The sequence below is a fragment of the Lissotriton helveticus genome, chromosome 10, assembly GCF_964261635.1.
Source record: "Lissotriton helveticus chromosome 10, aLisHel1.1, whole genome shotgun sequence".
Classification (NCBI taxonomy): Eukaryota; Metazoa; Chordata; class Amphibia; order Caudata; family Salamandridae; genus Lissotriton; species Lissotriton helveticus.
The window spans coordinates 520,002,136-520,014,895 of record NC_136071.1 but is presented as its reverse complement, the minus strand read 5'-3'; the positions used below and the strand labels follow the sequence as shown (position 1 = coordinate 520,014,895).

General features: G+C 38.4%; 1 protein-coding gene across 2 annotated transcripts in view; it reads right to left on the bottom strand.

Moving 5' to 3' along the window:
* The window catches only part of DNAAF8 (dynein axonemal assembly factor 8), a 1,081,381-nt gene that overhangs the window by 803,604 nt on the left and 265,017 nt on the right, over positions 1-12,760 (bottom strand). For both annotated transcript variants that reach the window (XM_078663036.1, XM_078663037.1), the window contains one exon: positions 12,203-12,362. In XM_078663036.1, the coding sequence (XP_078519162.1) occupies positions 12,203-12,362 (160 nt within the window). The remainder of the gene's footprint in view (positions 1-12,202; positions 12,363-12,760) is intronic.

The window sequence follows — 12,760 nt, the reverse complement described above, 5'->3', positions numbered from 1 at the left end:
ACAGAAACAGAATTCTGCGGAGGTGAACAGGTAAACAGATCACCACGAGTGAATGTGCAAAATGTTTCTCAACAGTATTTGTTGAATGAAAATGGAGGGAGTGATTCTGATGATTACTTATGACGGTGCCTGAGAGAGGAGGAAGAGTGTGTACTTGGAGCCACTCTTGAGGTAGATCAGGCTGGTCCATTTGTAAATGGGAAGGTGAATGATGTAGAAATCACTTTTCTTGTGGATACTGGTGCTACCCGTTCTACTGTTAGATCAGTGGAAATAGAAAACCTACCTCTCTTGGATGATAAAATTCAAGTAGTTGGAGTAGCTAATCAACAAATTAAAATAGATTTAACAGAACCAGTGGAGGTTGAAATTGGCAAATTTAAAGACAAACACAGATTTGTAGTCTGTAATAGCAGTCTTGTAAACTTGTTAGGAAGGGACATATTGTGCAAGATGAACTGCAAAATATATTGCTCACCGGATGGTATAGAGCTTCAAACTCTAGAGGAAGATGGGCTCTACAGATTAACGATGTTAATGGTTGAAGCAGAGGAAAGTAAATTATTTCCTGTATTTGATAAAAACAATCTTCCTGAAGAATTAAAATAAACAGTCAATGCTAAAATTTGGGATCTTACAGGAAGTGAAATGGGTTTGATGAAAAATGTAGACCCAGTTAAAATTTCAGTGAAACAAGGAGTAGATTTTCCAAACATTCCTCAGTATAAAATGAAGACAGAAACTATTGAAGGTGCTATACCTGTAATTGAAAAATTAATAAAACAAGGTGTTCTAAAAGAAATTGAAAGTAGCCCATGTAACTCACCGATTATGGGTATCAAAAAGCCAAACGGAACTTACAGGATTGTTCAAGACCTGAGAAAGGTTAATCAGATAGTTGTTCCATCACACATCTCGCAATCGAGACATTATCTGATCCCAGAATAATCTTTTCATATTTGGTTAATCTGTTGCTTGTCAAATGCTGTGTTTTGCTTCTGGTAAGGAGAATTTCAACTGAATGGGGTAAATATACTTTTACAGGGTATCCCATTATTATTCCTTTGCTCTGTTCAAGGCTTACACTTGTTGCAGCTACTGCTTTTAAGCAGCCAGGTAATGCATTTGCAACTGGATCAAGAACTGCTGAGAAATAAGATATTGGATTTCTCAGTTTTCCATGTCTCTGTATTAGAACTGACAATGCACATCCTTCCCTTTCACTGCAATGGCATACCTAAAGCAGGTGCTTCACACAGACCTCTTTTTAACTGTTCAAAAGCTTCTAATTCAGTTTCTGTTAAGATAATCGGGTCTTTTATGTCTGCTTTTGTCAATCTCTGCAGTGGTTTTGCAATTACTGAAAATCCACTAATCCATTGGCGACAATAACCAACCATTCCTAGAAACATTCTGACCTATCTCTGTGTTTTTGGAGGTTGTATTGCCTGAATCATTTTAATTCTCTCGGTTGTCACTTGCTTGATTCCTTTTGCAATTCTGTGACCAAGGTATTTCACTTCTTGTTTACAAAACTGTAATTTTGAGGGAGACACTTCATGTCCCTCATCTGCCAAATGATTTAAAAGAGTAATGGTATCTGTCACACAGTTATCTCGTGTTTTTGCAGCCACAAGTAGGTCATCTATGTATTGCACTAATGTCGATTTTCCAGGTAAGTCTAGATTCTCCAAAGATTTCTTTAGCAACTGATTAAAAATAGATGGACTCTCTGTATACCCTTGTGAGATACGACACCATGCTAAGATACGGTCCTGGAACCTGAATGCAAAAATTTGTTGGCTATCTGGATGCAATGGAACAGTAAAGAATGCTGTTTTCGAGATGGGTAGAAGCGTTCCCAACACGTCACAATGATTCAGTTACTGTGGCTAAATTGCTTTCAAGGGAAATCATACCAAGGTACGGTTTTCCAGTGACGGTTGAGACTGTTTGTGGTACACATTTTGAAAACAGATTGTTACAAATGGTTTGTGAAGCACTGAATATTAAGCAAAAGCTGCATTGTGCATACAGACCAGAAGCATCAGGTGTTGAGCAAGTGAATGGCACAATCAAAAATAGACTAGCCAAAATGTGTCTAGCTACAGGAATGAAGTGGACAGATGCACTACCACTTGTTTTGATGTCACTAAGAAGTACTCCAGATAAAAAGACAGGTTTAAGCCCTCATGAGATTCTCTTGGGCAGAGTCATGAGACAAGCTTTTGTACCAGTTGGTAAAATCATGAGTATTAATGATAGCGTCATTTTGGATTATTGCAAAAACCTTTCTGACGTCGTGACTTCTGTGTTCCATCAGGTGGGAACTGAAGTGTTAACAAGATAAAAGGAACAAGCTCATGATCTGTTACCAGGTGACTGGGTGAGGACAAAAGTTCACCGGAGAAGAAACTGCTTAGTTCCCAGGTGGCAAAAGGCAAAGCAGGTGATACTTGTTACAACTAAAGCAGTAAAGTGCAAAGGATTGAAAAGGTGGATTCATGCAAGTCACACCATTCGTGTACCGCCACCTGAAAATCCAGACGAAGGTGATACTACAGCTGATTCAGATTCTGAAGAATAACCTGAAAAAGATCCAGATACTGAAGATCGACAGGAAGGTCGACATCTGGAAGATTCAAATGCCAATGAGGCATTGAATGAAGAAATTGAAGAAGTTGTGATACAAGACTCTAAAGATCTTCTAGAAAAAGAAGCAGAAAAAGAGTCTGATAAGGTTCAAGATCAAAAGAGTATTGAAAAGCAGATTGGAAGCTCTGAAAGCAGGAACGAAAATTCTGAAACTGCGAAGTTGGAAGTGATTGAAGAAGAAGAAGAAGAAGATGCAATTCCGAGTACCAGCTATAAGGATGATGTTCCTAACAGAGTGAAACTGCTGAGTAAAGAAGAAACAAGATTTCGATTTGAAATTTCAGATACTGAATCTGATGAAGATTCTGAAATAAGAAATTTTAGAAAAAGAACTTGGAACGCAAAGTGTAATCAGTCTGAACCAAAGAGGAACATATTGAGAAAAGGAGATAATTGGCCAACTCCAATTGAAAAATAAGGTCTGAAATTCAAATTGGTAAACAGATCAAAAGAGCAGGTTAATGAAATATCAAGTCAAAAAGGAGATTCTGATAAGAAAACTCAAACAGGAAAGAAAATAGAAGTGATTACCAGTAAAGTAAAGAGAGTAGTGAAACCTAACCAGAAATATAAGTCCCCTGAGTGGACTTATATAATCATCCCACCTGTGGTGGAGGTGAATAGTAGTAGTCAAGAAGATTTAGATGATACCAGTGACATTGATTGATTTTGTTTTTATTCTTGGCATAAGGCTGAAGAAAATGTGTTAGGTGACATAAGGTCGAAGAAAAGCTGTTAGAAAGTAGGATTTTCTTTTGAAAAAAAAAAAAGTAAAAACAGGGGGGGGTGTATTGTGTATATTTAGAAATTTCTGATTTTTTTTGAAAGGCTCTTGTCTTAGAATAAAGATGCCTTATGTTAACAATAATTCAAGGTGTTCCATTTTAAGGAGATGTTGCAAAATGTCTTCTATTTGTGTGATCTTAATAGTTTTGGTGTGGTTAATTTTAGCTGTCATTTTCCCCTTTGGCATCGACAAAGAAGAGTACAAGACTACATGACAAGTAAAGTTGTGGCTAAACAAGATAACAAAAATGTTGTAGATAAGTCTAACCGAGTTATTGATCATAAACCAGAGATCCACCAAGATAGATCTGTTGGTGATTTTTCTAGTAATACTTTTTCAAGACTTTTATCTGAATATGTTAGGGTCATGGATGTTAAAGATTGCTACATTTGTGTGAAATTGCCTGCTTCTGTTTCGGAGGGGGTAACATATAACATGCTTCCTCTTACTTATGGCATCACTTGCAGCGTAATAGCTAGTCTGTTTTATCAAACATGTCGTTTAGAGTACTATTATTCTAATTACGACGAAATTTTTGCAAATTTAAAGGATGACAAAAGCTTGAATAAACATAAACACGCTAAGCAGATGAGGGAATTTTTCATTGTAACTAATGAACTTACCTATGAGTATGCTTTTAGAAACAATTTGACTTGTAAATTGAGAGATGAAGAAAAGTCTTTCTTAAACCTAGTTGAAGAGAGAAGAGCAATTTATAAAAGAAATGAGATGTTGAAACAAACCAAATCTAAGTTTTGGCAGATTGAGGACGAGAAATTTAATGGTAGAACTGGAAATGTTGCAATTCACATAGATAAACCTGTTAGTGGCAAGCTTTGTATTAGGAGAGACAATACGCTTTTTGACAATTACTTTGTGGGTGCAAGTCAATGCGGGGATACTTATCAAATCTTGGGTGGATGGGGATTCAAAGGTGGCAAAGATCCAATTTTTCCTGGAATTTATTTTGTGTGTGGAGACAAAGCTTACTACAATCTCCCAGACCACTGGTATGGGACTTGTTATGTTGGACTAGTCTTCCCAAACATTTTTCATGTAGACAGAAGTGTAAAGGGTTCATTTGAAATTAGCAATCATCTGAATAGATTCAAGAGAGAGAGTTTTTCAGAAATTTTGGGAGATATTTTTGGTGCAGTAATACCTTTGGTGGGTATAACCCTGAATGCAGTTAAAATCAGAAAATTGTCCACAATTGTTGACAGATTGTCAACTGATACTGCTGGTGGTTTTCAGTTAGTGGATACTGGAATTATTGCCATGAGAACTATGGTTATGCAGAATCGTCTTGCTTTAGACATTCTGCTAGCAAAAGAAGGAGGAGTTTGTGGAATTTTACATGTCCAGCATTGCTGTACTTATATCCCAGATAAAAGCCAGAATATTGAGTTACATATTAAAAACATTACAGAGCTACATTCGGAGATTGTACCTTTGGAAGATGAAGATGTTTCGGAACGCTTGAGCAAAAGATTTCAAACAATCAAAACCTGGTTTCAAAAGATTGGTAGTTCAATTTTAGGCAAAATACTGACTCCTTTATTAGTTATAGTTTTTGTAACACTTTTGTTGAAAATCAGTTGTATGCTTCACAAAAGAAAGAAGTATCTAAGGGAAAAACAGAGGATTTACAAGCTCAGAAAAGAACAAGATAAATAAATAGAACTAGAAGAGTTACGTAGATCGCAATATGAGAGTTACAAGCAGACAGAAGAAACAAGTCTTTAGAAACACTAATACGGTGGAAGTCAAAACATGTTCAAGGGTTAAAATTTGGGTGTAGTTTGGTGATTTTGAAATCACCAGATGAGGGAGTTGATGGAGCGAGTTTCAGAATAATATTTTGTTCTGGCTCGCAAAGTTAAACTTCCATAATAAATAACTGTACTAATTGATTTGTGGTGAATTATTAACCAACTTAGATTAAAATGCATTTACATGACACGAGGGACTAATACATGTGCTCTTTGTTGCATTTGCAAGTGTGTCGAAAATAATAAACTAACCTTGTCTATTGTCTTTGTCAATATTAAATGCGGCTGTTCAAATAATGGCATGTGCTTACTATATGTGCTTATGTTATGTCTTTTTGTCTTTATGTGGCATTAGCTCATGAAGGATTCTTTACGGCCTAAATGAAGGTGGTAGATATAAAAACGCTGCTCTGTGTGCTTCAGCTAGGTAACGTTAATTAACGGGATAATAATTAGCAAAGGGTTTGGGTAACAGAACGAGTCTCAAATCCCTAATTAATTAATGTCTTGTGTTTGTTTGAATACTAGTTACCAAGGGAGAGGCCTAAGGCCTAGCGCTTAAAGATGGTGTTTAGAATCCTGTCCAGAGTGGAGCCCTGCATGTATTCTGAAGTGGAAACTTTTACCACATCGACAGTTGTCAAAGAAATACTGCTGAATGACTTTTGTGCAGGACGTGCTCTGAGAGTGACAAAATCAAGGACAGGATGCGGCAAATCTGCCAAGCTGAGGAGGTAACGGTCTGAAACTTGAGAAATGTTGCATTTCCGAGGAAGCTAAAGACATGTTTTTAGTCGGACAATGGAGCCAAAGAAAAGGCTCGGTTTTGGAATGAAAATGTGATGAGCTAACGTGGACTGACATTTGTCAGCCAATAAAAACTCTCGATGGCAAAAGAAAGAATACATTTTAGTGAGATTAGCTAGACAGAAAAGGTATAAAACTTGACCCCTTTGACAGGAGGGCGCTTCTCGCTTTCCGATTCCAGAAGGGCGTGTCGTGCTGTTGGACATTTGGCGCACGTAAGGATAACAGGCTTAGAAGACTTTTTCCTTTTAGGTGAAGCGAGTTTTAGGCAGGGAAATAGACTTAGGGAATGAAAAACTGTTATTTTGCTTTAACTCATACATGCTGATTTGCTTTGAAGATGTCAGTTCAATGATTCTTTTTTAATTGATGCTGCTAAAATTGCTAATAAAAAAAGATTCTTAATAAAATGCTCATTTTTGAATAATAAAGTTTAATAAAAATAGATTTTTGAAACGACAAGCTGGTCTTGTTTATTCATGGTCTAGTTACCATCAGCTGATCAATTTGCCTAAGTGACTTAATTAATATGATATTTGCATAAAACCATGGTAAGGAATGATAAACTGCAGTTGTATATAAATGTGTAAATAGATTGTGAATAGGTTCTGATTAATTAGGTCACATGATTCAGTTGCCCAAAAATTGTCTCGGTTGTTTATGGGCCTTGTGAGAGATTTATGATTAATGGTAAGTATTATGGTGTTGAGTAGCGTTATTGAGACAGTTTTTCTATAGGGGCGCTGGATCAGTATCATCAGCTAAAAAGCAGTGCTGGTATTAAAACACCATTTAATATTAGCGCATTACGGAAGCAACTCAACAAGATATTGCTCTTGTCATTACTAAACAAGGCAAATAATGTTGGAGCAAATTTGCAGCCCTGACGAACACCTCTACGAATCAGAATAGGTTCTGGTAGTTCCCCTGTCATGCCCGCCTGGCTTGGTCATAATTATCTTCATGCAACATTGTTATTATTATGGAACGTAATGTGAACAAAACGCCTAAGGCCGAGAGAGATTCCCATAGTTTAGATCTAAGAACCAAACTGAATGCAGCCCTTAAATTTATAAAGGCTAAATATAAACGATCCTTCCAGTTTTTAAGTACTTCCAGCATATCAATTATAGCCTAAAAACATGATCTGTAGCACTGACATAAAGTCTAAATCCAGCCAGAGCTGTTGACAAGATGTTTATAAAATGCCATTGTGATGTGGCATATCTCCATGATAGTTTTCTCAAGCTAGATGCCTTAAGCTTGGTAGCTGGTGTGCCACAGCTTATATATCCTGTCATATTCATCCTACAGATTTATTTTTGGGTAGGAGCTGAATCCGAAGACATAACTAGATAAATGTTTCTGAATGCAGAAACAATAGTAAACCCAGAGGAGGACCTCTCCAAAGGAGTAGGGGCTCTTGTACAGAAGGATGGCATTTTGTCATCAGTCAACATGTTGTCATGGATGTAGAAGAAACTGTAAAAAGCACTGTGACAGGTTCAACTATACCTAGAATAAACTCAAAGGTTTTCGATGCTGCGCTTCTCAAAATCAACAAACTTGTCTGAGGGGTTCTCAAATGGAATACTTGACCTTGTAGCTTCTTTGGCCAAGGCCTCATAAAAAGGCCAGGATGTCATCAACAGAAAAGTCCTAGTTTATGATCTAGGAGAAGAGCACAAGTTGTTATGAACTTATAAAGTAGCTAAAATCAGTAGTAGTTCTCGTCTAGTCTCTTAACAGTGTACACTTTTCAGAGAAGACAGATTGGGTTGTCTTCTATCAGCTTCATATTTATGAAATGTCTCCTGGTTTGAAAGGCTTGCGGAGCTGTTACCAGAACAACAGTTGGTGATGAAGTAACTGTTCCTGGGACTACTGGAGGAGTGGCTAGAGATTATTGACATTGGACCTGACAGAGTCTATATTGAGGCTTTGCTAGGACCACTATAGTTCCACTCTTCTGCTAGCTGGAATTTGAGGTAACGGGATTGACTTCTATTTCCTTCAAGTATGTTTGGAATATGTCTGGGTTATTGAATATTCTGAAGTCAGAATTTTTGAAGGAGTAGCCATATAAAGATAACTTTTAAGGAAGGAGTACAAGACATCTCAACGCTGAAGCTTATGATAACATGCGAAAAGAAAATGATGACCTTAATGCTTTTTACATCAACATGAGGATATTGATGGTGAACATTATCTATAATTTTAATGTCAACACCCTTGTAGTTGAGTCCTCAATCTGAAGCCATTTCTGAACAAAGGAATATAGAACATAGAAAAATAACAAAATAGCTGATGAAACCACAAAAAAATAAAGCAACAAGAACAGAGTAAGTAAAAGTTTTGTTTTGGGGCAGTCTAAGGACTACAAGCCCCAGGAGTAGCCCTGTGTGAAAAGAGGTGGGGGAGCCCATACATCCCGCCGGTTGGGCACTTAATTCAGGCCTCTCCACTTCCCACAGCGCAGGATGCGCTAATCGTGCTCTGGACTAGAAGCTCCAGGAGTAGCCCGTAAGAAAGAAGGCGAGGGAGCATGTTCATCGCACCGGTGGGACACTTACTTAAGGCCTCTCCCCTGCCATGCGTGGGACATGCCTGGATGCAGCCCAGGCCAAGAATGGGCCCGTCTGCCAAGAGCGGAACCATCTGCGCCCATCCAAGCCCAACGAGGCCAGGACAGGGCCTTCCTCTTAGCTTGAAGTTCTTTTTCCTGTGACTTCTGTGATTGCAGTAAGAACCTTCCTTGTAGTTCTATAATTTCTAAAGTGGCTGGTTTTATGCCCAGAGCCAACCAAATATGTGTAAGTGGAAATTAACTCAAGGCCCCGTGGGGAAATGTCTGAGGAGCTTAAAACCCACAAATGCCATAAACAATTGTTTATCTTAGGCTGTGGGCTTAATAAAAATGACATCATTAACGCAGAAGCAAGAATGGATGTGACCAAACATGCAGCCAAAGAGGCTTTGTGTAGCGCATTAGTGGAAGCTACTAGAGAGATAATTACATCTATCATTGAGCCTCTACATTTTTCTGATACAGCCCAAACGGGCATAAATCCAATTAACACTGAACAAGCACCTTGTATCTCAAATATGCTACTGGAAATAAGAGAAATCTCATCAAATCAAGAGTTGGAATCAGCACCAGGTAAAAAAGGTAGACAGTCGGCAGGAACTATGAGCTCTATTCCAAAGAAGATCACTAGGGATCTAGGTACCAGTACTAGTGGAAAAGGTAGCAACCCAAAGGGACCTGATAAGGAGCAGGAACTGTCCAAAATACATAATTTGGGGTTGATGCTAAAAAGAGTTCATGCTAAGCTGGGTAATATAAAAAGGAAGCTCCTTCCAGAAATAAGAGAAGGAAAGAAAAGAGTTATAACACTTCCGACCGTTGTCAAAAATGTACCTGGCACTATTCAGAATGGAGTTAAATTGCAAATGGAATCCAAGGCTTCCATAGCAAACGCTGTTGTTGAAATAGAGTACTCAGCACCAAAGGGTCCAGCTCATGTGCCATCATCCACCAGGACACATAGACTACATCCAATAGGTGACACTCATGAGGGACACCCTGATATTCCATTAATACATCTGGAGGTGGCTACTGCACGACATCATGGTGAAGGCAATACAGGAACCTTGGCGACTGCCTCAGACACACTACACCTATTGTCTAATGCTAACCCTACATAAATATTCTGAAGGTTGTCCCAAAATTAGACTCACATTCTACAGAGAAAAGGAATGATTTGAAAAACAAGGTTGTCAATTAGATGTCGGATCATATTTGCAACACTAACTCTTTGTACCATGAAATAACAATGGTGAGAAGAGGGAATTGGGTTGGACAAACATGAAAAACAGGGCATGGTGATTGTATCATTGTTAATTTCTTGCACCCACCTGTGGTAAAGTGCCTTATTTGAGATCTTTATCTAAGGCAACAGTCTTTATCTAGTCTCAATAGGAAGATTACAGATGTACCACTGGGTTTCTTTTATATCCCCTAGCAAATGATCTACAACTCCGGGGGGTTCCGTCTTTGTCCCACTCATGTAAGCACAGATTGGCTACACCCTTGACTAACTTCAATAGATCTGCCCCACTTTCCAGTCTTAGTAAAAAGGATTAACAACAGTAGGTCACTGGGACTGAAGAGGAACAAGGGAGGTTGGGAGACAAGAAAGACCAACAACAGGATAGTGGTAAGAAATGTAATGTTAACGATACGGCCAATACATCAGTTATTAGATCATGGAACGTTGCTGAAATCGAAAACAAAATAGAGAACCAAAAATGGTTGAGTTCCATAAACACCGCACAGCTGATATGCCTGCAGGAAACTTGGCAAGTGGGATGCTTCAATACTGAATGTTTTGTCTCTATAATTACCCCTGCAACACTCCCGACCAGTGGGCAAGCAAAGGGAGGACTGGTGGTGCTAATTTCAACCATAACACCAATAACTTTAATGAAAACATTTACCAAATCCCCCTATTTCCAGCTTGTATTCTTACAGACTAATTTTAAATTAAATAATGTTTTGATACATTTTTACAACAATGTTTTTAATAATATGATAAATAAGGTAGTAGCGGGTTTTGATAATGAGTTGGAAAAGTTTGTAAGTTGATATGAGGCAGATTGTGTATACATTTGGTTGGAGGATTTTAATATCGGCAAATGCCAGCATACATCTAGAGGGTCATGTGGGTACGCAGATGGTTTTGAGAGTATACCGTTACATTTCCCAAATGACACATATGGTGAGACTATAATTGACGGGTTATTTAAATATAATTTAGAATTGCTGGAGCAGTGTATCGATAATGAAAAATCTCCATTACCCACCTTCCAAGGAAACTACGGTTCAACGTTGGTCATATATCACTTTAATAAAATGGAATGCGGATGTTTAAATCTTTGGGGTAGAACCCAGCATTTTTAGCAACTACTTTCCGCTAACACTCCAGTAATATTAAAAACAAAGAAAGGGAAGGGTCTCAATTAGCAGCACATATTAAAACAGCATGTTACAATGGTGTAAGCCTAAAGTGGGAAGGGATAAATTAATATTGTTTTCTGGAAACGATTGTTAAAGATAATTTTGAAGAATTTACCATCCGTATAGAATGGGATGTCTTCCAAGGTAAAATTTTGCCAGCCTTTGGAAAAATAACATCGGCAATTGCTACTACATTAAGAGCTGCAAACAAGGGCCCCAATAAAATGAACTTAGGCTGGTTCAATCACCATTGTTCACGGGCCAATCAGAATCTTAAGAAAGCACTGTAGCTAAACCCCAGAAATAGGTAGGAGGTCAAAATGTTACGTCTTATTTATGAGCACATGGTGGGTTTGAGGAAAAAGAAACTACAAGAACGGGCCTGGGTTAGTTTGGAAAAGGCAGCTGAAACTGGAGATACCGTTCTGTTCTGGAAAACTATAAATACTCTGTTCCTTAGAGATAATCTATCACCAATGGTGGAGGAGCTTGTTTATTCTGCAGATTGGATTTGCCATTTTAAAAGGAGTTTTCCACTTAGGGCTTAACAGATCATTACTTAGTTTTCTGGTTTCTTCCTTTCTGTTTTAATGCATGTTTAACAACCTACTCATATGCTCTTTTTTGTCCTCAACAGTGATTTAAATTCATTGCCAGAATATGCAGGCCCTTGGAGTTATCCTGTGAGAGCATTGATAAACTGACATTGACTGTGCGGGGAAAACAGGAGTAATAAATGAAAGGAGAACATAGCAATGTGCACAGTGGAGGAACAAAGATGGGGAGGATTCATTGTTAGGCAGTGGGTAGAGGTAGACCATATTCACAGAAGCTGGATGTTATCTACACTCTGCACTTGGTTTAGGAAACAGCCCTGACAAAGTAAGTTGTGCCCTTTAGTATCTCTTCATTTTTTACTATCCTTACTTGTTCTCTCATTATTAATGCAGCAGACAGAAAAGCAGATGCTGTCTGGTCTATAATAACATAAGAGACATGTCCTTCACCTCCTGAAAACTTAAAAAAGGAGATTAAATCAACATACACCAGCAGTAAGGTGGCCCTTACTCAATTCTGTAAAAGATGTGCTCAGTTCCTTATACTGCTTGGAGGGTGTTCCCTGCCGGAGATACAGTGATGATGGTAGTCTATTCTACTAACCATATGAAAGAGCACTGGAGTTTTCTCGGCCATGGGTTGTTTTCCATTGATGGAGTGCCGCGGTTTCAGGGTCTCCAGTTGTTGCTGTAGCCTTTGCCGTCTACGCTTCTCCTTCAGCTCATCCTCTTTCTTGATTCTCTCCACCTGCTTCTCTTCAGCCCTGCAGAAAAGAATGCAACATTTACCTTTTTAAATTTGGGGATTGATATACACTGATTTTCCAAGCTCTGTTTTCAAATGCCACAGTTAGAGAGCAAATGTCAACTGGAAAAGACAACATTCCTTAGACTCTGGCCACAGTGCTCTGGCTGGAATGCTCCACAATTAGGACTGAAGGGTCTTCATGATCACATGAGCTCCATAACAAACCTGAAGATAAACCTATTTTGCGCAGAATTAATTGACCTCTCTTCCTTTCCATCCGATTTCACCCATTCATGATATGAAATCGAAGGCTCTCTCAGTGGTATGTAGAACTTTTATAAGTACTACACAGCATCACAACTATGTCACAGATTCACTCCGATACCCTCTGTCATACAAAAGGCAATCCCAAAC